Below are 26,464 nucleotides of genomic sequence, written 5' to 3'. Positions count from 1 at the left end.
CATCCCCCCCCCCCAGCCAGGCGCAGTCCAGTGTTCCCAACAGACCTCCAACACCGGGGGGGGGGACATTCCTCTTTCACGTGGGTGTTACGGGGTCAATTCCTCCAGTCACTGACATGAGCAGGTGGGGGGGGGGGGTCCACCATCCCAGCAGTCCACCCCCCCAGCAATCCATCCTGATGCAGTAAGCCCTGCGTGCCTGAAAGGCCTGATTGTCTGTCTGTCACTCCCAAGGGGCTCCCCCCAGGCAGGACGGACAGGACAGTCATTAGTCCCCCCTCCCCCCGAACGTCCCAAGTCCATCGCCTGCACAGTGTCATACACAGTAGGGCCACCTCTCCAAACTGCCACTCACGGAGCCCGGGGGGGGGGGGGGGGAAATAGGGTAGGGTAGGGATGACCAATAGGGCAGGGTGTTACCTCATACAGCGAGGCAGCCACTGCTCACAACTCACGTGCCCCCTCCGGCGTAGTTGTCCTGGATCCACGGCGTCGTCTCTGGGGCCTCGGCTGGGCCAACCCCCACGAGGACTGCAGCCCGGACCGGCCCCCCGTTGGATGAAGGAACATCAGCCAATTCGGAATTCTTAAAGGATCCACATCCAGGAATGTGAAGAGAGCCGGTAGGTCTCCCGGAGAGCGAAGGTGAAATGACTGCTGATCCCTTCTGAAGGTTACTGCAAGTGGGTAACCCCAGCGATAGGTGACACCCCTCCGGCGGGCAGCTTCCAGCACCTGGCGAAGCATGGCTCTTCTCTGCAGTGTAGCACGGGAAAGATCGGGCAGGATTCTAACAGATGCCCCGTCAAAGTTCACAGTCCCAGCCTCCCATGCCCTGCGGAGGATTAACTCTTTGTATGAGTAATGATGCAGGCGGCAGATGACCTCTCGCGGCCTATTGATGTCCTGCAAATTTGGTCCCAGCGCTCGATGGATCCGGTCGAACTCCAGGGTCTGTGGGAGGGGCTCGCCTGGGAGTCTGCGGAAAATGGCGGTGGCCGTAGCGGCCAAGTCCTTCGAACCAGTCGCCTCCGGGAGTCCTTGCAGACTGATATTATTCCGTCTGCTTCTGTCTTCCATCTCCTCCTGATGGAGTTGGAGTAGAGTAGCTGCATCAATATGTGCTTCCTGGAGGCGCTCCAGCGCGCTGACCCTGCTTTCTAAGTCCGTCGCTGCGGTCTCCCCCACCGCCAGGCGTACTGTGATGTAGCTCAGTTCACTCCTCACCTCCTTCATGTCCTGACGGTGCTGTGTCTCCAGTCTGTCAATGAGGGATTCGATATCCGTTTTAGTCGGGAGAGCCCGGAGGAGCGCCCATAGCTCTGCGTTACCTCCGTTTCCCGTGGCAGACATCAGTGGGGCTTCCGAGCCCGATTGCAGGTCAGGCGGAGTGTCCGCCAGTGAGTCTGAGCCCAGCGAGCCTGCCGGCGAGGACGGCCCGCTCTCCAGTGTCCATCTTAGGGGGAACAGGAGGCAGCTGAGGCTGTGTAAAAAAATTGAGCGATCGGCCCGCCGGAGTCTCTCGTTCTCTCGTGCCTGGACTGCCCCTTGGTCTTCTTCCGCTTAGCAGACATGCCCTCGCATCAGCTTTTGTCCGTCGGACTAGCACACACACGAGCGGATTTCTCGGTAGGAACTGGGTCCGGCGGAGTTCTGGTGGAAAAATTTGAAACATGTTCCATTTCTAAAGTCTGTCAGACTTTTGCAAATCAAAAGTCCGCTGCAGCCCACACACGATCGAATAGTCTGCCGGAATCATTCCGTCAGACTTTTGATGTTGAAAAGTCTGGTCGTGTGTACGCGGCATAATACAAATGGGTATGAGAACACAAGGCCTATGGAAAAAGGTATTGTGCTCACTACAGTTGTGTATAATGCCAACGAATGGTTTTGGCTACACCCGCGTGTTTTTTTGAATGGCAATCATTCAAATATGTGCAACTAAGACCCCTTTCCCATGGAAGGTGCTTTTCAGGCATTTTAGCTCTAAAAAGAGCACCTGGAAAGCGCCTCTCAAGCCTCCCCAGTGTGAAAGCCCAAGTGCTTTCACACTGGGGCGGTGCGCTCGAAGGATGAAAAAAAAAAAGTCCTGCAATCAGCATCTTTGGGGCGGTGTGGGAGCAGTGCTTTTCAGGTGCGTTTATCCCCTTATTAACCCCTTCTTTGGGGTTAAAAGCCCCCCACTCCCATCCGCACAGTGCCGGTAAAGCACAGCTAAAACTAGAGTGTGAAAGCAGCATTGAAGTTGCTGCAAAGGTTCCTGCACTACTTTGGTCTGACTTTCATGCGACCTGGGTGCTATGGACTGCAATGTAAACCTTCAAAAGTCGCACCTGAATGTTATACATGCGACAGTTGTGCAACAGTTCATTATCATTAGTCAAAGCCAGAGTCGCACTCATCCAATGTGGCATCAAGTCAAAGATGTGCTCCAACGTCACATGACTTTGGACTTGCACAAGTGTGAATGGAGCCTAACGCTGGCTTTACCCTTATGAAAGTAAACACACCACCTCCAATAAAATGGTTAGGATTCTATCACAGCCTGAGAGGTGTACCATTTTTGTACCATTTACACTCCTCTTCAATACCGTCATCAACTGAGTTCATAGTGGCCGTGATACAATAATACCATAATCACCTGGTGACAACTTAGAGGCTGCAATAATAATACTGTATTTGGAAACAAGCTAGTCACACTAGGTGTGTGACAATCACTATGGCTGCTGGATTGATCTGCTGTTCAGAGTTTTTTCTCTGCTCAAATCCACTACAGAAAATGTAATTATATAGCATTCTTTATAGCAAGGGTCCTCAAACTGCAGCCCACCGAGGACATTTATCCGGCCCACCCCACTCAGGGCCGGAGACAGGCCAGGCCTCAAGGGCGGGCCAGTTGTAACACAGCGGGAGACTGCTGTGTCATGGTGCACACTGTTAAAAGTTTGGGCGTGCTGTGATGAACGTCCTGCCCTCTTCCTAGACCAGCTCATGTGATAGTGGCAGTGTTCTGCCACCCAAGCTGGTCTAGGAGGAGGGCGGGACTTTTATCACAGCAAGCACAAACTTTTCACAGTGAGCCGTGACACAGCAGCAGGAGATGCCCAATGTGCATACACACTCACTGGTGAGACATTGTTTGGCACAGTAAGGCTTTGTGTCGGGCTTGCACTGATGGTGAGGGGGGGCTTGCACTGATGGTGAGAGGGGCACTGATTGGGCTACGACATTGACCATCTCGGCCAAAAGCAGGCCCATAGTTCCCATTGAAATACTGGTAAGTTTGTTGATTTAACTTTACTTGATCTTCATTTTTAAATATTGTATTTGTTCAGTTTTGTGTTTTCACTTCAAAATAAGATATGTGCAGTGTGCATAGGAATTTGTTCATAGGTTTGTTTTTTGTTTTTAAACTATAGCCCCGGCCCTCTAACGGTCTGAGGGACAGTGAACTGACCCCCTGTTTAGAAAGTTTGAGGACCCCTACTTTATAGCCTCCTAGCATCATATATGTATTTTTAATTTGTATTTGTTCATTTTTATGCATTGTCCTCTCTAGTTAATTAGTTTAGTCCCGAATCGGATTAGAAAATTTCCAGTAGTGACTGGTAGAGAAGCTTAGATCCATTTGTAGAAGGTACACCAGCCTGTAATTTGTTGTACTTTAAAGGGTAATGCCACTTTTGTGGGGTGAAAAAACCCAGCAAATTAAAAAAATATATAGCATATACTGTACAATTGCAACACAAGTCATATTGTAATTGAATCTTATTAGAAATTATCCTACCTTTTCAAACTTCAGCTGCTATAATTTTCTGAAAATGCAATATGGCTACCTGGAGGTGTTCTGTACACAGAACGCCCCCCAGAAACATAATTTCCTGCTTGTGTGATTGGCTCACTGATTTTGACAGAAGTCTGCCCTAAGATGCAAGTCAGATTTCAGGTATCCCCTGCAACAAAGATGCCATTTTTGGTGAGATACTCCCAATAGGAACACGTCTAAAGGGATGCAGGCCCAGCAGCTTTCCTCATTAGTGCCCTGCTAAAGCTGATTGATAATTATGAAGGCACTCCCATTAGATTCACTTTCCCACATGGATACAAACGCACAAACTGGGAAAAACGTTTGTTAAAATCATTACAATGTACATAGATCACCAAGGGGGAAGTGTTTTTTTTTTTTTTCTCTACAAAAGTGGAGTAAATATACCTTGCAAAGCATAGATTATTGTTGCTGTTAAAGTATTGTTGAATGTAAAATATGGCAAATGTTGCATGTATCTATATCAGTCTTGGAACATTTATTCTTTATAAAACCTTATTTTCTAGGGAGATTGTGAGAAGGAAAGCAGTATTGGCATTGTATAAGTTTTATATGATTGCGCCCACACAAGTACAACACATACAGGAGAAATTTCGGAAATCTCTGTGTGATCGGGATGTGGGAGTCATGGCTGCCTCTTTACACATATATCTGCATGCAATCAAGGTAAAGACATATTCACAGCTAGAACTGTAATACTGTTACCAATGGTAACTTTAACTAATTTAAATGCGTATCTCATTTATAAACTCTTGCATGTTTACTTCTGTTACACAGGACAACCCATCTGGATTCAAAGACCTGACAGGCTCGTTTGTCACAATTTTGAAACAGGTGGTTGGAGGAAAGTTACCTGTAGATTTTAATTACCACAGTGTTCCAGCGCCCTGGCTTCAAATTCAACTCCTACGAATATTGAGACTATTAGGAAAGGATGATCCAAGGTAAAACTTATTTATATGTCGTGAAATAGACCAGTGATTTTGGAGTTATTTTGATATGACTTTGGGCACAGCGGACTACTTACTATGGACGCTCTGCCTAAAAAAAAAAAAAAAAAAAACGGAGGACAAAGAACTAGTCACCAGTATTGCCTGTGGCCTCCCTGCAGCTGATCCTTTCCCCATCTCTTTGTGGAGGTGGCAATCTTGAGCAGGACTTTGGACATGTCCAAGCTGCCCCCTGATGGCTGGTGATCTGATCACTGGTGTAAAAATATTCGGGCAGGAACAGAAATCTCAGATTCAAACATTAAAGGAAGCAGAAAAAGGAAGATTATAAGGTGTGTGATCAAATGGTCAAAGAAAGTGACCGTGCTAAAAAGCTAATGAGTATTATCCCAACAAGTACAATGTATCACATATACACCCTGCTGGCCAATTTATTAGGTAGACCTTGCTAGTACCAGGTTCGACCCCCAACCCCCCATATTTGTCTCAATTATTTGTTGCATAGATTCAACAAGGTGTTGGAAACAGTCCTCTGAGATTTTGGTCCATATTGACATGATGGCATTATGCTGTTGCTGCATAATTGCCTACTGCCCATCCAGGGTGCAAATCTTGTTCCACCACATCCTAAAGGTGCTCTATTGGGTTGAGATCTGGTGACAGTGGAGGCCATTGGAGTACAGTGACCTCACTGTCATGTGCTGAGATAATTTGCGTTTGTGGCATGGTGCATTCTCTTGCTAAAATTAGCCATCAGAAGATGGGTACATTGTAGTCATAAAGGGATGGACATGGTCAGCAACAATACTCGGGTAGGCTGTGGCATTTAAATGATGCTCAGTTGGTACTAAGGGGCCCAAAGTGTGGCAAGAAAACATCACCCACACCATTATACCACCACCACCAGTCTGAATTGTTGATGTAAGGTAGGATGGATCCATGCTTTCAAGTTTATGCCTAATTCTGACCCGACCATCTGAATGTTGCAGCTGAAATCGACTCATCAGGCCAGGCAATCTTTTTCCAATCTTCTATTGCCCAATTTTTGTTTGTCAGCCTGTGCGAATTGTAACGAGTGGTTATTTGAGTTACTGTTGCCTTTCTATCATCTTGAACGAGTCTGCCCATTCTCCTCTGACATCAACAAGGCATTTTCGTCCACATAACTTCTGCTCACTGGATATTTTCTCTTTTTTCGGACCAGTCTCTGTAAACCCTAGAAGTGTGTTTTGTGTGTGAAAATCTCAGTAGATCAGCAGTATTTGAAATGCTCATAAACAACCATGCCACGTTCAAAGTCACTTGAATCCCCTTTCTTCCCCATTCTGATGCTCGGATTGAACTTTAGCAAGTCGTTTTTACCACATCTAAGTGCATTGAGTTGCTGCCATGTGAATAGCATTTTGTGTTCCCAAGCCATTGAACAGGTGTATCTAATAAATTGGCTGGTTAGTATATGCAAGTCATGAAAGTGCCATTCAAATAAATAGTGAATCACCCAATTGCATAAATATACTGTATTTAAAAAAAAAAAAAAAGTGTATAAATTTTCATGGGCTGCTCTTAATGACAACACAAATGTTGAAGCATGTGGGACGAAGCCACGATTTTGAGTGAGTTCACACCGCACGCAGGACGTCAGTGGTGCAAACTCAGTGGCGCAAACTCTCACTATAATGTGAACATATCTGCTTTTATTAAACCTTTCAGTGAAAAAATGCTTATGTGGAGCCTCTTTGTTCCCTCGTGGAGAAGGAGTGCTGTATAGGACCGATTTGTATCCTTGGAAGAGCAGAGATTTTAATCCATGGGTGGCAGGAGGAGATAATTGTTATAGATTGCCTGGTCTGTCAAGGTTTGGACTGTTTATGTAGTCCGCTCCCAAATTTTTTCTGCATTGGGGGTGAGTAACTGTTTGCTCCTTAAAGGTGAGGAACACTGGGTATTTTTTTAACACTTTGAACTATTCAAACATGGAGCAATTTTGTGATGAAAAATACTTTTTAATGCATTTTTACATTTTGAGACGTATGGACAATTTTGGACTTTTATCGGATTTTAAAAAGTATTGATAATTACTTGTGTTGAAATTTTATTGAGTGTTATTTTCATGCAATTTTGTAGGTCATTAATTTTATGCAGGTTTTTTTTTAAAATCTATTTATTCAATTGGGTGATTTACTATTTGTTTGAGTGGTACTTTCATGACTTTATGGCATGTACAGTTGTGCTCATAAGTTTACATACCTTGGCAGAATTTGATTTCTTGAAGATTTTTCTGAGAATATGAATAACGAAAACATTTCTTTCACTCATGGTTAGTGTTTGACTGAAGCCATTTATTATAAATCATCAACTGTGTTTACTCTTTTTAAATCATAATGGCAAAAGAAACTACCCAAATTACTCTGATCAAAAGTTTACATACCCTGGTGAGTTTGGCCTGATAACATGCACACCAGTTGACACAAAGGGGTTTGAATGGCTATTAAAGGTAATAATCCTCACCTGTGATCTGTTTGCTTGTAATTTTGTGTGTGTGTGTGTGTGTGTGTGTGTGTGTGAGAGATTATATAAAAGATCAATGAGTTTCTGGACCCCTGACAGACCCTTGCATCTTTCATCCAGTGCTACACTGACGTTTCTGCTTTCTGAGTCATGGGGAAAGAAAAATTTAATTGTCAAAGGATCTCTGCGGGAAAAGGTAGTTAAACTGTATAAAACAGGAAAGGGATATAAAATGATATGCAAGGAATTGGAATTCTCAATCAGCAGTGTTCAAACTCCTAACCAAGAAGTGGAAAATTAGGGATTCTGTTGAAACCAAACCACGGTCAGATAGACCAACTAAAATTTCAGCCACAACTGCCAGGAAAATTGTTTGGGATGCAAGAAAAACCCACAAATAACTTCAGGTGAAATATAGGGCTGTGAAAACATGTGTTGTGACGGTTTCAAGATGCACAATAAGGAGGTACTTCAAGGAAGATGGGCTGCATGGTTGAGCCAGAAGAAAGCCATTACTACGCAAATGCCACAGAGTATCCCACCTACAATACGCCAAATGGCACAGTGACAAGCCTCAAACCTTCTGGCACAAAGTAATTTGGAGTGATGAGACCAAAATGTAAGCTTTTTGGCCACAACCATAAATGGTACATTTGGAGAGGAGTCAACAATGCCTATGATGAAAGGTACAGAAGTGGATTGATGATGCTTTGGAGATGTGTGAGCTACAAAAGCACAGGAAATTTGGTCAAAATTGTTGGCAAGATAAATGCAGTATGTTATCAAAAAATACTGAAGGAATATTTGCATTCATTAGCCATCATGCGCATGGGGTGTACTTTGACATTCTAACATGACAATGATCCAAAACACAAGGCCAAGTTGACCTGTCATTGGCTACAGCAGAATAAAGTGAAGGGTCTGGAGTGGCCATCTCAGTCTCCTGACCTCAATATCATTGAGCCACTCTGGGGAGATCTCAAACGTGCCGTTCATACAAGACAGCCCAAGAATTTACAGGAACTGGAGGCTTTTTTTGCCAAGAAGAATTGTCCGTTTTACCATCTGAGAAGATAAAGAACCTCATCCACAAATACCACAAGACTTCAAGCTGTCACTGATGTTAAAGGGGGAAATACACGTTATTAAAGGGGTTGTAAAGGTAAAAAAAAATTCACCTTAATGCATTCTATGCATTAAGGTGAAAAAAACAAGACAATTAAGGCCCCAACCATCCCCCCCCCCCCCCCCCGGTTTTACTTACCTGACCACTTGAAAGTCCCACACTCGCCTCCAACATCAACATGGCTGTTGATTGGTTACAGTGGATGGATTGAAAGCAGCGAAGCCGGGGGGCAAGGCCTAGTGATACAGTGAGTGGCTATAGCCGCCGGCTGTATCACGGGAGCACCCGTAGGCGCCTCTCACATTCATACGAGCTCCCTCGCATGATGAGAAGTACTTGCAGGGGGAAGCCGAGACAGCCGCCGAGGGACCCCAGAAGACCAGGTTCAGGGCCACTCTGTGCAAAAGGAGCTGCACAGTGGAGGTAAGTATAACATGTTTGTTATTTAAAACAAAATCCCTTTAAGAATTGGGGTATGTAAACTTTTGATCAGGGTCGTTTTGGGTAGTATGTTGCCATTATGATTAAAAAAAAAAAAAAAAGTAAATACAATTGATTGATACTAAATGGTTTCAGCCAAACACTAACCATGAGTGAAAAAAGTTTTTGTGTGATCATTCATATTCTCTGAAGAATGGCCAAGAAGTCATAAATTCTGCCAGGGTATGTAAACTTATGAGCACAACTGTATTTGTAAGTCATAGCGCTTGTTGGGATAATACTCGTTAGCTTTTTAGCATGGTCATTTTCTTTGAACATTAGAAGCAGGCAGATTACTGCAGGTCCTCAGATACAGTGCTCTTATTGCAAGAAGCAACAGCATGATAATGATATCCACAAATATCACTCCATATCACATTAGACTAGCAGTCAGAGGTACCATTGCATTAGATGAGAAGAACCTCATCTTAATGAGGCTAATTAACAAGAGTACCTTGTCACAATCACATCAGCATGTACATTTTCTTCAGGGGGACTACAAGACAAGTTTTTATTTTATTTTTTTGGGGGGGGGGAGAAATTAACATTTCTAGATCTTTTCTTTTAAGATGGCATAACATGTTCATTTTTTGTTTGTGTCCACTTTAAGGCCCCTTTTTCACACAGGCGTTCCATTTACTTCATCCTTTTCAGTCACATTATTTTTGTTCGAAAATTGGATGAAAAATGGATTCGGGCTTCAGTTTTTACATCTCTTGTGTACATCCGTTTTTTTTCTAATGAATTTCTAATTTTTGGAACGATAGATTTCAAATCGGTCGAAAAATGATCGACTGATCTGACTTATATTTGAATGAGCCACATCTTTAACAACCGATGACTCATCAGAATGTAAACAAAACAATTGCCGTCAATTAAAAATTCTGAAAAAGAAACTGCGCAGGGAATAAAGTGTCAGTGTCCGATTGACCACAGCAATATCGTAGTTCTGCTATAAATTACCAATCGCTGCCATTACTAGTATACAAAACAATTCCAGTATATATCCCATCATTTTTAGACGCAATAACATTTGTACAAAACAATCAATGTAGACTTATTGGGATTTTTTTTACCAAAAATGGGTGGCAGAATGCATGTTGCTTGACTTTTATGAAGAAATTCGATTTTTTTTTTTTAAATTTTTCTTAATTGCATATGTTTTAAAGCAGACAGGAAAATAAAGCCCAAAAAAAAAAATACACACACACACACACACACACACACACACACTACATATTGCAATTTTTTGTTTTTATAGCATAAAAAAATAGAGCATACATTTAATTTATGTACGGTGGTGCATGACTGCACAATTGTTAAAGTAACGCCATGTCAAATAGTAAAAAATGGCCTGGTCATAATGGGGGGTAAATCTTCCAGATTTCAAGTGGTTAAGCGTATGACAGAGAAACAAAAATATGTACATGCCAGTCAGTATTTAAGCACAAGAAAAGCATAATGTATATCTAATTTATTCTATTTAAAAAAAAAAAAAAACGAAACAGTAAAATTAGCCCAATTTGTTTTTGCATAATGTGAAAGATAATGTTACGCCGAGTAAATAGATGCCAAACATGTCACACTTTTATAATTGCACGCACTCGTGGAATGACGACAAACTACAGTAGCTAAAAATCTCAATAGGCGATGTTTAAAAAAAAAATTCCGGTTACCAGGTTAGAGTTACAGAGGGGGTCTAGTGCTAGAATTATTGCTCTCGCTCTGACAATCGCGGCGATACCTCACATGCGTGATTTGAACACTGTTTACATATGCGGGCGCGACTTCTGTATGCGTTTTTCTTTTCTGCATGAGCTTGCGGTGATGGGGGCACTTTAAAAAAAAAAAAAAAAAAAAAAATGTTTTTCTTATTTATTTTAAAATTAATAAATTGTTTTAAAAAAAATACATTTTGATCACTTTATTGCTTTCACAAGGAATGTAAACATCCCTTGTGACAGTAATAGGTGATGACAGGTACTCTTTATGAAGGGATCGCCCGACCCCCGATCCCTCCTTTACACTTCAAAGTATTCAGATCGGCATTTTAAGTGATTCTGAATACTGTCGTTTTTTTTTTTTTTTTAAACCGGCGCCATTGGCAGCTGAGTAAACGGGAAGTGACGTCATGGCATCGCTTCCGTGTTTACGATTAGGAGATTAGGAAACTGGAATGAAGCCGCTTACGGCTCTAGCTGCTAGAAGCGGCGGATGTTCGATCGGGGCTCACGATTGAACGGGAGCCCCGGTAAGACCTGCGTGAGGGGGGGGGGTCCCCTCTCGCTCCTTCGGGAAAACAGCCGAGCGGCTTTTAACCGCATCGGTTGTCATGGCTGGATAGCCGATCGCCCGCTCTGCAACCGTGGGCATCATCCCGGTGTAACGCCCAGAAGCAGAGTACGCACATCTGCGTACGCTCGGCGGGAAGGGGTTAATCATGGAGTTGCATTGAATGCATGATAAACGGGGATATGAACCTAGATATTTATTTTTTTATTTTTTCCTGGTACTGTTGAGGAAAATTTATCAGATCTAATAAATTGATCAGATCTAATTAATTGATCGTGTATTGTTCTGCCCTTCCTATAAGATTTCATAGGAGGACACCAGAACTCTTGAACCAAAGGATAATTGGTTCTGAGTAGGTTCCAATGTTTAATTATTTTAGAGATTCTGTGTGAAAGGATGATTTTGCATAATAAAAGGAATTCATTTGATCTTTTTTTGGGGGGTGGGGGTCCTAATACTATCTATACTGGACCATTCCTTTTTAACCAAGGCTTCAGGATATTTTCTAGCAATCAATTTTGTCTCCATCTCATCAAACCTCTACTACTAAATCGCTAACTATCCGTTGAACCCTCATCAGCTGACTCCTTGGGATGGAGGCAAAAACATTGGGGGGATGAAAACTATTAATATGTAATAGTTGATTACGATCAGTAGTTTTCACATAAAGATCACTTGTGATTGTCCTGTTTTAACGTAGTATAGAGATTTGAGTAATACCGATTTCAATATTAAATTTGAGACCGGGAACAAGATAGATATATATATATATATAGATATAGATATAGATATAGATATATATATAGATATATATATATATATATATATATATATATATATATATATATATGTGTATATGTATATGTATATGTGTATATGTGTATATATATATATATATATATATATTAATTATTTTTTTTTTTTTAGCAGAGACTAGAGAATAAAATGCCAATTATTGCAATATTTTATGTCACGTGGTATTTGTGCAGCGGTGTTCTAAACGCAACTTTTTGGCAAAACACTTTATAATTGCACACACTTGTGGATTGACGACAAAGTACGGTACCTAAAAAATCTCAATAGGCGACGCTTAAAATTTTTTTTACGGTTACCAGATTAGCGTTACAGAGGATGTCTAGTGCTAGAATTGTTGCTCTCGCTCTGACGATCGCGGCGATACCTCACATGTGTGATTTGAACACCGTTTACATATGCGAGTGCGACTTCCATATGCGTTTTTCTTTGCTTCGCGAGCTCGCGGGGACGGTGGGTGCTTTAAAAAAAAAAATTTTAAATTTTTTATTTATATTAAAATGACTAAATTGTTTTTAAAAAAAATAAATAAAATTTGATCACTTTTATTGCTGTCACAAGGAATGTAAACATCCCTTGTGACAGTAATAGGTGGTGACAGGTACTCTTTATGCAGGGATTGGGGGTCTAAAAGACCCCCCCCACCCCTCGTTTACGCTTCAATGTTTTCAGATCGCCGAAAGCGGCGATTCTGAATACCGTATATATTTTTTTTAAAACCAGCGCCATTGGCAGCCAAGTAAATGGGAAGTGATGTCATGACGTAGCTTCCGTGTTTACGATTAGGATACTGGAACGAAGCCGATTACGGCTTCGTTCCAGTTCCTCCCCAGCAGCCGGAGGTGCCGGATCTTGAATCGGTGCTCCCGATCGAGCGGGAGCACCGGTAACAGCGGCGGGAGGGGGGGACGTCCCCTCCCGCTCCTCCGGCATAACAGCCGAGCAGCTTTTAGCCACATCGGTTGTTATGGCTGGATAGCCAATCGCCCGCTGAAAAAAATGGTACCGGTATGATGCCTGCAGGTGCGGGCATCATCCCAATATAACACCCCCGGAAGCTGAGTATGCAGATCTGCGTACGCTCAGAGGGAATTGGTTAAAGACTGGGCATGTGTCTTGTAAAATAATCAAAATCATAGATAATGAAACTGGATTTTTTAACTTCTGAACATCCTATTACACCAGTGATATACGTTTTACCAGAGATATATATATATATATATATATATATATATATATATATATTTTTTTTTTTATATTATATGTGTGTGTGTGTGTGTGTATGTGTATATATGCACACACACTGTATGTGTATATATATATATATATATATATATATATATATATATATATATATATATATATATTGGTGTGTGTGTGTGTGTGTATATATCTATAATTTTACACAGTGCTCAGCATAAATGAGTACACCCCAACAGACTTGTCAGAAAACCTTTACTTCCCTTACAGAATCAACATATTTTCTATGGAACACTATACTACAAAACAGGTGTCCAGCAGACAGTTGATTTATAAAAGGGAATTTCTTAAAAAAGAAAACCCCTCCCATTTCATACTGTCAGCAATGGCACCACATGGAAGAGAAATTTCACAAGACCTGAAAATTGAATGCTACAAGAAGATCAGCAAAAGTGATACAAACATTTAACAAAAATGGCACCTTCAGAGAAGGGTTAAAGAAAATCGCCATGCAGGTTCACTGCAGCTAGCTAAAGAAGTAAAAAGCCAAACTGGAGTGATTGTCTCCTGTGGCACAATACAGCGTACACTGCAGAGGGTGTCATCCCGCCTAGAATTTGCCAGTGCCCATACTGAAAAAGATTACTGGGTATCTGTACTCTGGAGTGATGAGACCAAGATAAATGTTTTTGGAACTGATAGCTTCAAAACTGTATGGTGTCACAAAGGTGAGGAGTGCAAAGAAACATGCATGATGCCTACAGTGAAACATGGTGATGGCCGTATCCTTCTGTGGGACTGTATGAGTGCTGCTGGTGTCAGGGAGCCGCATTTCATTGATGGTATCATGAATTCACAGATGTACTGCTCTATATTGAAAGAGAAGATGCTACAATCATACTCCGTGCCCTTTGTTGTCATGTACTTTTCCTTGTCAAAAAGATTTTATTGAACATACAATAGAATATTTGACAATAGGTTAAGTACATAATATACAACAGAAGTAATGAAGCTCAGAGTTATATATTCGATACAATGTAAATTATATATTCAACTATAATTACTACTATAACAATAATGCATATTAATGGTATAGCTATTAGAGGAATTGGCTTCTTAAGTAGGAAGGAGCTTCAATATCCTAATAAGAATAGATAGAGAAGAAAGGAAAGATGGGAAGAGAAGAAACTAGGAAGGGAAGAAGAGAGGTCCACAGGGTCGAGTCGAGGGCCGCCATATCACTCAGAATCCATATACTGTAATCACTTACCCATTGGGTCAGCTACTATGGTAATAGAACTTCTTTGTTAAAATTTGATGGTAAATACATTTTTTGGTTGTTGTGTACTTTTCCAACATGACAAGCCGCTGTTGCATTTTTGAAGAATAACAGGATGAAACTGATTCAATGGCCAAGTACTGTATGTTTTCTGATCTGAACCCAATCGAACACCTATGGGGAATTTTGAAGAGACAAGTTGAGCATTGCTCTCCATCCAGCATCCAAGCTCTAAAGTGGTCGTTCTTGAAGAATGGAAAAAGATAGATGTTGCAAGATGTCACCAACATGTTCATTTCATGCCTAGAGGACTTGGTGTTGTCTTTACAAATCCATGGAAGTCATACTAATGCAACTAATTAGTTGTGGGGTTTATTCATTTTTGCATCAATTAATTGGAGTAAAAACCTGAAAGTTTTGTAGTCCTAAGTTATATTATTAACCTTTTTATTTTCATGTAATGAGCTAATCAAATGTTCCATAAAACTCAGTTTTGTCAAAATTTTGGAAAATTTGAAATTGTTCTTGTGTTCATTGAGCTTTTGATTAAAATCTTATCTTGCAGGTATCGCTTGCTCACAGTAGTCCTTTTTATTTTATGTTATTTTATCTTGAGCCAATGTCTTGGCTTCAGTCTGATCTTTATTTGTAATTATACTTTTGCTATGTTAATAGTGTAATTGTTTGCATTTTTAGCACCAGCGAGTTAATATATGATGTGTTGGATGAGTCTTTGCGACGAGCGGAAATAAATCATAATATTACATATGGTAAGTTTATAATTCCCCCCCCATATGAAGCTTTTAAATGATAAATAACAATAAACTAAGGTTTCCTTTGTCTTTTTTCTTTTTTTAAGCTATTCTGTTTGAATGTGTTCAAACTATTTATACCATTTATCCAAAATCAGATTTATTTGAAAAAGCTGCAAAATGCATCGGAAAATTTGTTTTATCTCCAAAAATTAATCTAAAGTATTTGGGTAAGTAGAGCATATGTTGCTTGTGTATACATGCTTGAACATTGCTTCCTTCCCTGCTTGTGTGACTGTAGCACCAGCTTTTAGCTTTTTCTGTCTATTCTTAACTTGGGTCCACTAGAGGGTGCACGTGCATAAAATTTTAGAAATATTGTATAAAATGATGTCAGTGTGACACAAATCTTAATTTAGGAATGTTTGTGAGTAGTTTAACCCTTGTTTGACCAGACATTGTTGATACCTAGATGTGCAGACCACATTTAGCAACATCAGCCTTGGCTAATTCGGAAATGAGCTTTAATTTTCTGTGTTGTATTATATTATACAATAAAACCCCTGCTTTGCTTTATATTATAGGCTGGCAAAAAAAGTAAAACCCCCAAAAATATTTTTTTTTTTTTTATATCTTTTGGGATATACTTACAATTACATATAAATACGTATAATAATAAAATCTGACATTTACACCAATGCATAGATGACACTACAGATCCCACTCCAGCTTGCATGTGATCACTATTTTGTATTTGACATAGTGGTGACAGGATTGTACACCGCTCTGACTCCGGCAGTGGGGACCAGAACTGTCCGTAACAGCCGGATTTGAGATCCACCAACTACGCAATAACAGCTGGTTGTTTTCAAGGGGAAGATGTTTATTGACTTATTCCCAGCATGGGGCATTGTGCTGGCTAATGTTAGTCATATTGTTGGTGGAAAGAGGTTGTAAGTTTTTTATTTTATTTTTTTTTTTTTTTCAGAGCAGCTAAGAAAACCAAGAATGTATAATTAAATTTTCTAAGAAGTTTAAATTGTATTCATATAGCTCATTTATTGCTTCCAGATGTTCAATGATTGCTTGCAAAGGAAATCCTTTTATGAGGCCCAATACCATACCTAGAACCCTCTGAAAGAAGCTGCTTGTTCCAGTGTAAGGCCCCATTCACACTTGTGTGACTTGTCATGCCACTTTGGACCCAAAGTGGCATGACAAGTCGCACCCTATGTTTTTTCAATGAGTACTGTTCATATCCATAGGACTTAAAGTAGTTCTTGCACTACTTTGGCCCAACTTTCATGCGACACAGTCACGTGGTCAAAGCCAAAGTTGCACTCCTCCAAAGTAGCATCAGAGTTTCACTGTAAAATTGCAATGAAAATTGTACGATTCCGAAGTTGCGCAAGTGTGAATGGAGCCTGAGCTACGTGAGGCTAAATCAGTTCAGCTTTGCTGCGAATTAAAAAATTGCCTTGCAGTCGGCATAGGAATTATTGACCAAGCTTCCAACATGCATATCTTTTTTTTTTTTTTTTTTTTTTCTTTTCTTTTCTTTTTTTTTTTTTTCCAATCTGACTTGCTATGTATTAATGTAATCCAGGTCACCTAGCTTCTCTGGTATGTCCATTCTAATCTTCTCATTGCAAATACACTCTAAGCGCACATTCAGAAAAGATCTGACTGAGATCAATCCTCCAAACTGAACCACTTTTTGCTGTGTCTGCATCCACCTCGAAGCTGCGTGCAGGTAGCTCATAGAAGTGGGTGCAGCGGCTGCATGGTTCTGTGTACCTACTTCTGCCCTTATGTCAAATTTGGACATGGAACTGTGGGCAGCCACTACATCTGCATTCACTTCTGTGGGCCGCCTGCATGGAGCTCCGAGGTAGATGTAAACGCAGCAAGAATTGGCTTAGCATGGAAGATGGCTCTCAGTACCCACCTGAATGAGCCCTAAATTCCACGGCACACTCGCTAAACGATAAAAATAAACCATTCACTGGGCCAGCAAGGGTGTGATGCACCTAAGGTAGGGGAATGTTCTATTTAGTTGCCAGTGTGTTCATACTTGTGCAAGAAAACACAGGTCCCTGGAAGGGCACACAGAAAACCATTGTTTCCCTTGGGTTCAGTGCAGAATAATGCAGCATGTCTGCATCTTTTGGCATCAGAGCCATCTACATAGAAATTTATGAAATGGCACATTGTGACATAACAATGAAGTTAAAGAAGAACTCTACTCACCTTCTGTCCAGGGCTGAGTCTCCCGTAGCTCCCTGCTGGCCACTGTTTTCATTGACCTGGCCGAGATTACATTACACGGAAGTTCATTCATCTCATCATCTCTTCCCCCCCCCCCCCCCCCCCTTTTCCCTGTGATAGTGGCCTTGGGGAGGCTGCCTGCCTATTTGAAAACAGTGTGGTGGTGCAGAACCCTGCCCACATGGTCATGTCATTCATTCATTGTTTCCTGTGAACGACTGCCTTCAAGTACTTTCAGCCATTGCGGCTGATGGCTTGTAATTTTTAATGAGTATAATACTGAAAATAGGGGTAACGGTATTATGGGTGATTTGCCAACATCCCAAATCATGAACAAAAGGAAGAAACTCCCTATGGGACTTCACAAGCAAATTACACCAAAGAAAAAAATAGAGTAGTTTAAGGGGTAAGTTTACCAGCTTTATTATATAAAAATTTCATACAAATTTAATATAAGCATACAATCCATAATATTTTATGGTCAAAAGCACCCTATATCTTCCAGATGTAATAACATAAGCTGCCTAAGTATGGCTGAATATCTCTAGCATTGAACATCCAGACAAAAGAGCCAAACGCATTTCAGAAGATAGTTCCTTCTGGGGAATAAAAGGATAGACCATATCTACAAATACAATCACATAAGTATACAGTGTATGAGCATAAGAAAAAATATAAACAGTACATAGTTTATAATCTCATCAAATTGTCTGGAAATCTGTGTGGTGTTTGTCTATTGGAACAAACAAATGGCAACCACCCCAACCTATAACTAGGCTTTGCAGCAAGGAGAACATGGAAGGACGACGCATGTAAAAAACAAACAAAAATTTCCAGCTCACTTACCAGCCAGTCTGCAACAAACCGAAGGCTGGCTGGTAAGTGAGCTGGGAATTTGTTTTCTGTCTTTTGGCAACTGTTTTGGGATATACTGAGTTTTACGTGGTCTTCCTCAGGGCTTGTTTACACATGCAGTGCCCTTTGAAGTGCTTGGATTGCTCTTCAGAGGGCATTTGACTGGTGGTGAGAAAGTGTTGTATAGCCTCCCCGCCATCTGTTTTTAAATCCCACACCAATGCTTTACACGTGGTCGCAGGGCACTCGCATTCAGTTGCATAGGTCAAATTCAGCGGCTTGGAAGTGCAGTCGCTGTAGATCTGAGGGGAAGATCTGAAACGAGGGGAAGCTCTGTTGATTTTATCATCCAATCATTTACAAGCTAAAATGCAGTGTTTTATTTTCCTTTATGTCCCCCTCAGATCTACAGCGACTGCACTTCCAAATTCACTTGCAGTGCACTTGTAGTGCGAAGTGGATTTGCCTTTCGTAAATAACCTCCATAATGTCTGTTTTTACGTACTCCATTTGCTCAGCGGGGATCGCTCTGTTAATCCCCGCTGAGCCGGATGACAGTTACGTCTCCGCTCACTGTGCAGAGATGGACCTGTCAGATCTCCGCTTTCCTCTATGGGGGTCGGATGAAAACGGATCCACCTGTCCGTTTTCATCCGATCCGCCATAGGGATGGAAAATAGGGTTTCCATCCATCTGAATTTAGCGGAGCGGATCAGGTGTCAGTGGACACGTCACCGTTGACATCCATCTCTCCATAGAACTGTATGGAGTGTCCATTCAGGTCCGTCTAAACTGACAGGCAGACGTGAACGGTCTGCATGTGTGAAAGCGGCTACAAAACGATGTAAGGGTAATACAATAGCCTCTGTTGGATAAATTCTCTCTGTATCCAATTCCAGTTAATAGTATGTGGCACTTTTTTCCACTGTCTATACACCCACAGTACCATCCTGTGGTGGTGTATTGCTAGTTTATCTGTTAGATGACAACATGTGCGCCAGCGTCTGTGCTCTATGAAAAAAAATGCTGATTTCTACCTTTTTTATATCACAGCGTCTCCCAGCGATCACGCGACTCCTCAGTTCTCTCCGCCTCTCCCCCCCCCCTCCTCCCAGCTGACGTCAGCGGGAGTTCTCTGCCCCTTCCACTGTAGCTGTTAGCCAGGGAGAGCCGAGGAAGCGCATGAGCACCGGGAGATGCTATACAAGGTAGTAATCAGCACATTATTATTTTTTTTTTTTATAAAGCACAGACACTGGGGCACATGTTACCTAACAGAGGGGATTTGTATGACCATCACATAGTGGCTTTACAACCACTTTAAGTGAAAGCATTGTGCAGCACGATTATATGGGTGGGCTTTATGTAATTGGTAAATAGTGCTGTTCCTATGAACCTGTATAAGCAATTGCTGTGAATGGAAACCACCTTTTTGGATTTTTTTTTACATTTCATGGATCACATTCGTACCTATATTTACTTATGTAAAATGTAGATTTCCCGTGATGTGTTGCTCTGAAAGTAATATCCGTGTTTATTTTTTATTGTAGGGCTGAAAGCGCTTACATATGTCATACAGCAAGATCCTAACCTGGCACTTCAACACCAAATGACCATAATTGAGTGCTTAGACCATCCTGATCCAATCATTAAAAGAGAGGTCAGATATAGTTAAGCTTTCGCATGAGCGACTGGGGACTACAATGACTAAAAACTTAAAGGGACTGCAGTCTGCTCACATAATTTGTTAAAAACATATTTGCCATTCTGAAGCTTCCCTCCAACCACTTTGCATATTATTTTATATACAGTATCTCACAAAAGTGAGTACACCCCTTAACATTTTTGTGAATATTTTATTATAACTTTTCATGTGACAACATTGAAGAAATTACACTTTACTACAATGTAAAGTAGTGAGTGTTCAGCTTGTATAACAGTGTAAATTTGCTGTCCCCCTCAAAATAACTCAACACACAACCATTCATTTCTAAACTGCTGGCAACAGAGATGTGAGGACACCCCTTTGTGAAAATGTCCAAATATAGCCCAAAGTGTCTATTTTGTGTGGTCACCATTATTTCTTAATTGTACATCATGGGACACAGGGCCCTAAGTAATTACTTAATGGGTTATAGGCCACCTTCAGGTGATGGACACTGGTGTATGCAATCCAGGAAGTTCACTCCCTATATAACCCCTCCTCCTTCCAGGAGCACATTAGTTTTTTCGCCAGTGTCTAAGGTGTTGGCCACGAGTGAAGATGTGCTCTGAGGAGCTCCAGGAGGGATCCATGCTGGAACTAAATTGCCTTCATAGACCAGATCCATCCAAAGTGCCACTGAGGCCTAAGTGGATGGTACCTGGGGCCTCGTATCCGAAGCGCACGGTTTTTGCCTGTAATGCCCCTTTGTAGGGCTGGTCCCCGGGGACCCAGGGCTTAGGCCTTGTCTGTTTTTTGTCCGACGATTTATGTCGACAGACGAAAGATAGGCGAAGGTTGCTGAGACCACTATTGGACTTGTCTTAGAGATGGGGATACTCATTTCCCTGATAATGTGTTGTTTTTTTTGTTTTGTTTTTTATTTGGGGGGGGGGGGGAGTATGATGTATTCCAAGTTTCATTTATATCTTATTAACTGCACACTCAGGTAGTGGGTAGAGGGGGGAGGAGGGAGGGTGCATATGTCCTTGTTGTTGTCTACTTTGTTTTTGGTGGGTGTTGTGCACAGAGACACGGTAACCTGCCTCATTTCTTTCTAGGGGGTTGGGGATTGATATAGAAAGATGCACGAGACACATAAAGACACATAAGATGTGGGCGGCACAGTGGTGTAGTGATTAGCACTCTCACCTAGCAGTAAAAAGCGTCACTGGTTCAAATCCCAACCATGACACTACCTGCCTGGAGTTTGCATGTTCTCCCTGTGCCTGCGTGGGTTTCCTCAGGGTACTCCGGTTTCCTCCCACACTCCAAAGACATGCAGGTAGGTTAATTGGCTTCTGTCTAAAATTGGCCCCTGTATACGAATGGGGATCTTGGCTTGTGGGCTCCTTGAGGGTAGGGTCCAATGTGAGTGTGCAATGTAAAGGGATGGGGACAATTGTAGACTCTCACTCAGGTTGGACTGGTGTCTTTATTCAACCTTACTATGTAACTATGTAACTATATACTGTGTGTAAAAAGGGGGAATAGAAATATTTTCTCTAAACAGAATTTAGGTAGATGTGTATTATTACGTACTACAGCAATAGAAGACATATGAGTGGGAAAAGAGAGGGAAAGGAAAATTTACATAGAAGCGGCCCTCTATAAGTGGATGGTACAAAGAGAGGAGAAGAGAGCAGAGGAATAGGGCATCATCTTAAAACATTTATAAAAATATTAATGGAAGTGAGAGACCAGGAGAAGAGGGGTGAACCATATCATCAACAGGGCTGGGTCAGACTTTTCTTTTTTTTTTTTTTTCCCTTCTCTTCTGTAAGGCAGGCGATGTATGACAGAAGAGAGAGACAAAGGGATTGAGAGTATAATATACAATGTATATGATTGGGAAATAGGGGTCCGAGAGTGGGTCGAATAGTAATAATTTCCATGACTTAGGAAAATAGGGGGAAAAAAAACAGGAAAAGTGTGGATTTGGTAGAGGTCATAGATTGAGTTATTAGGTGGGCACTGTTTAGGATCTCAGTGCATAGACTCTTGCCTGTTTGACAACATAATAAACGCCTCTAATAAAAGTCGGAGGCATTGTTGTTTGTTTTTTTTTTTTTTCTTTCTTTGGGTAGGTTTTTCAGGGTTTTTTTTTTTTTTTGTTTTTTTTTTGTTTTTTTTTTATGGCTAGAGGACTGGTCCAGAGTTGAACTCAGTCACCTACCCACCCGAGGAGTTTTTGCTCCGGGGAGGGGAATACTCATTATTTTATTTATTTATTTTTTTCTTCTTCCCTCTTCCTCTCTCTTGAACTTGGCTGACTATAAAAATGACTAGGATATCCTTTAGATCATGTAATGTCAAAGGACTAAACATCCCAGAGAAACGGATAAGACTTATGGTGGAATTAGGAAGACTTAAATCCAAAATTCTCTTCTTACAGGAGACACATTTTAAAAGGGACAAAATTCCAAGTTGTAAAAACCACAGATTCCCGACAGTGTATCACACTGCATCGCAGAACTCTAAATCCTGCGGGGTCTCTATTATAGTATCTCAACAGATGCCATGGAAGGAATCTGGGGTAATTACGGATGAGGATGGACGTCGCCTTATAGTGAAAGGAACCCTGGGCCATCAAAAAGTTACACTGGTGAATGTATATCTACCAAACGAAGATCAAGTAAACTTTTTGGAGATATATCTGCAAATCGTGCAACAACACAGGGAGGGAATCCTGGTGTTAGGTGGCGATCTTAACATGGCTTTAGATCCAATGAGGGACTCATCGAAAGGTTCCTCCCATCAATCATACCTCAAACTGAGAAAAGCAAAAAAATACTCAGGATTTGCAACTGATAGTTGGAGGGCTGTTCACGCATAGGATAGGGATTATACATTTTTTTCTTGGCAAAACACAAGACTTCTACCAGAATGGACTATGTTTTGATATCCCAAAATAAAATATCTCTTATAGAAGCCTCCATTGGATCATTCACCCTTTCAGATCACACCCCGATAACCTGCACGCTAGAAATGGGGGAGGCAGAACCCAGAGAATGGCACTGGAAGATTAATGAAACCCTCCTTAAAGAGACCGAATATGAGGGAAAACTAAGGCAGGAACTGGATTCCTTTTTTTTTTTTTTTTTTTTTTTTTTTTACAAGAAATGACACAGGAAACAACGCCCTTCTGTTTATGGGAAACTCATACGTGCGTCATGAGGGCTATGTTTACCTCCATGGGAGAACATGGGAAAAGGAAACTCGATGAACAGATCGACTCGCTGCTTAAATGTATTGGGGAATTGGAAACGGTGCACAAAAAATCCCAGGCACAATTAATAGAACAGGAATTAGCTAGCTGATGTGAAAAGCTTAATCTCTTGCTTATACTGTAGATAAAGCAAAAGATAAAGCAAAAGCCAAATTAACTCTAGGGAGGAGGACGTTTTTATGAATTTGGGAATAAACCAGTTGGAATGCTAGCATCACACAAATGAAAATGCAGAGAGATGAAATGGTTAACACCCCACAGAAAATTACACAGGTTTTCAAGGAGTATTATGAGAACTTATACCAACTAGAAGGGAAACCCACCCCAGAAAATGCTCAAAAGAAATGGGAGACAGACGGGGAGTACATTAAAGAAACAGAAATGCCAATATATTGACCGAGGAGATGGCCAGAGAACTTGATGTACCGATTACAACTGAGGAATTTGAGGGCATTAAAAACCCGTGAAATTGGGTAAGACACTGCCCAGATGGGTACACCCTATCATATTACAAGCATTTGCTGAGAAACTGGCTCTGAGATTCATAGCGGCCTATAATTCATTATGCGAAGAGAAGCAAATACAAACGCTTTTGGCACACATAAGTTGTCCCAAAAGAAGGAAAGGACCCCTCCCAATGCCCTAGTTATTGCCTTATTTCATTGCTGACTGTAGATCTTAGTGTTTACAAAGATCCTAGCCATGAGATTAGTAGATCATATCCCGGGCTTAATACATCCAGATCGGGTAGGATTTACCCCTGGGAGTGAGGGAAGAGAGAATATACAGCAGGTGGTGAATACTATCTACCTTGCACAAAGGCAACAGAGACCATTGGTGCAAGTTTCCGCTGATGCAGAAAAAGCCTTTGATAGGGTAGATTGGATGTTTTTAAAAGCTATTTTACAAAATATAGGCTTGGGAGATGGGATATTGAGCTGGTTTTCCAATTTATACTCCACACCAAGCGACAGGGTAAAGATACGTGATAGAATCTCAGAATCTCAGAGCCTTTTTCCATTTAAAACTGAACCCGACTGGGATCCCCACTTTCACCCCTTATTTTTTATTCTGACAATAGACCCTTTTTAAGAAAAATATGGGCAAATTTGAACATTAAGGGGATATAATATAATAAAAGGAGAAGAACAGGAACTTGCGACATATGCCGATGATTGATTTAAATTTTTTTTTTTAAATAACCTCCCCAGATATATCCCTTCCATCCCTCCTTTCGGTGCTATGCGAATATGGAAAAATATCCAATTTTAAAGTAAACTACGGGAAATTGGAGGCGATGGGGATAGAAATAAATACGTCCCTTGTGATGAATTGCAATGTGAAATCTATGAAAAAATAAAGAATTTATAAAAAAAAAAGAAAATTAAAGTGATAGTAAAGGCTTGTTGTGGTTTAACCACTTCCAGCCCAAGGCCGTCATATGACGGCCTTGACTTTCATTGGGAATATCTAAATGATGCCTGCAGTTACAGGCATCGTTCAGATATCTTCATTTTCAGCCGGCTATTCTGTGCACCATAAGAATGATCATAGCGGCAGTTCCACCGCTTGATCATTCTTACAGGGGTTGGGAGGGGTCAACCCCCCCCCCTCTCACCACCATCCGGCACTTCTCTGGTCTCTCCCGTGCCATCAGGGACCCAGAGAAAGAATCGGCCACCGCCGGATGATGACAATAGAGATTTCTGGTGACTAGATGGTCACCAGTCAGCTCTATGACCGTCAGAGGCCTGGGCATGGCGTTATGACGTTGCGTCCGAGCCGCAATCGTGGTTGGTAAGCATGAGACCGTCACTTTTTATTTATTTTTTATTTTTTTATTTTTTTTATGTCATGCTTTGTAGCCTGGAGAAGCGATATGGGGTCTCATTGACCCCGCATCTCTCCATAAACTTGACTTGTCACGCACCATTCCTCTTTCAAGGGATGTTTACATTGCCAGTGTCTTAGGTGTTGGTCACGAGTTAAGATGTGCTGTGCTGAGTTCCACTGGAATATTCCTTACTGGGGCAAGCCATGAAACTGGATCTATTTAAAGTGTCTTTTCCAGGCCGAATTGAATGGTGCCCAGGCCTCGTGCCTGAAGAAACAAGGTTTTACCTGTAACGCTTCTCTTTTTAGAGAGCTGGACCCTGGGATCCAGAATTTTTTTTTTTCCAGACCTATTCCTGGCAGGGTGCTTTTTACAGGCCCAGGTCTGTGGATCCCCCGATAGGGGGCTCCAGTCCCTGAAGGTTTTCTAACGGAGCCCACCGTGAGAGATGAAGATTGGGTCTGTTACCACAGCTGGATAAGGTAAGGGAGATTCCTGAGGAATTTTTCTAATTCTTGTTGGTTTTCTCCTTTAAAGTAAATGTTGCTATGCCTATAGTCCCCACAGAGGGCCGTCAAGAGCACATACCTGTTCCATGCTTGTCCGTCTTGCCTATGGGTCTCAAGCTGCACGCTTCCTCTGGCCCAGGCTCCAGGTAGAGTCATGGGGAAGGGGGGTTTTCTTCTTCCAGGAATGTCCCCCCCCCACATGGATATCTTCCTCCAGGCAGGGGGAGCATGGCGCTAGACGGCAGTGTGATGCACCCCTCCCGCCGCCATTACAGCAGTCGTCCTTCAGCAGCTCTCCTCCTCCCCCAGCCCTCCTCCATGCGGTCTGGGTAGGATCACAGCCTGCTCGTGCGGGAAATCGTTCTATTTTAAAATAGCTGAGGGGGGAGGGGCACTGTGGGTGGTCGGAGCAAGGGGCGGGGCTTAGCAGCGTTGGTGCGAATTGAGCGTCCACAACGCTGGGGTTCATAGCTATAAAATGCACCTTTTTCAGGTGCATACAGCTAGGAGGGACACAGCGGATGGGGGCATGTGAGTTGGTGACACAGGCATTCCCAGACACATTTACTTTAAGCATTAGGCTGAGCTTAATAGCAGCGGCAGTTGCTAGACTATTGCTCAGCAGTGGGTGCATTTTTTCTTTGGTGGTACCTCTGCGTTTTGTGCTCAGCACTATGACCAGAGGAGGTGGTTCAAATGCCACAAAGACCAAGGACATGAAGGGGTCGCCCTAAGGTCCTAAGGATCCTCCCTTTGCAACACCATCCCGATCTAAGGAGGCTGGTCAGAGTGAGCCATCAGGGGCTGCAATTGCTTCGGACACTTGGCCCCTGTCCACATA

The 26,464-nt window shown here is 41.9% G+C and overlaps 1 protein-coding gene across 1 annotated transcript in view; it reads left to right on the top strand.

The window, feature by feature from the left end:
• The window catches only part of AP4E1 (adaptor related protein complex 4 subunit epsilon 1), a 133,968-nt gene that overhangs the window by 45,719 nt on the left and 61,785 nt on the right, over positions 1 to 26,464 (top strand). Inside the window, exons 6-10 of the mRNA XM_077468399.1 lie at positions 4,333 to 4,492; positions 4,604 to 4,770; positions 15,171 to 15,244; positions 15,334 to 15,456; positions 19,900 to 20,009. Coding sequence (XP_077324525.1) covers positions 4,333 to 4,492; positions 4,604 to 4,770; positions 15,171 to 15,244; positions 15,334 to 15,456; positions 19,900 to 20,009 — 634 coding nt within the window. The remainder of the gene's footprint in view (positions 1 to 4,332; positions 4,493 to 4,603; positions 4,771 to 15,170; positions 15,245 to 15,333; positions 15,457 to 19,899; positions 20,010 to 26,464) is intronic.

Source organism: Lithobates pipiens, unplaced genomic scaffold, assembly GCF_037356315.1.
Source record: "Lithobates pipiens isolate NorthernLeopardFrog02 unplaced genomic scaffold, aLitPip1_a1.2 Scaffold_8, whole genome shotgun sequence".
NCBI classification, from domain to species: domain Eukaryota; kingdom Metazoa; phylum Chordata; class Amphibia; order Anura; family Ranidae; genus Lithobates; species Lithobates pipiens.
This window is presented reverse-complemented; position numbering and strand designations above follow the sequence as displayed.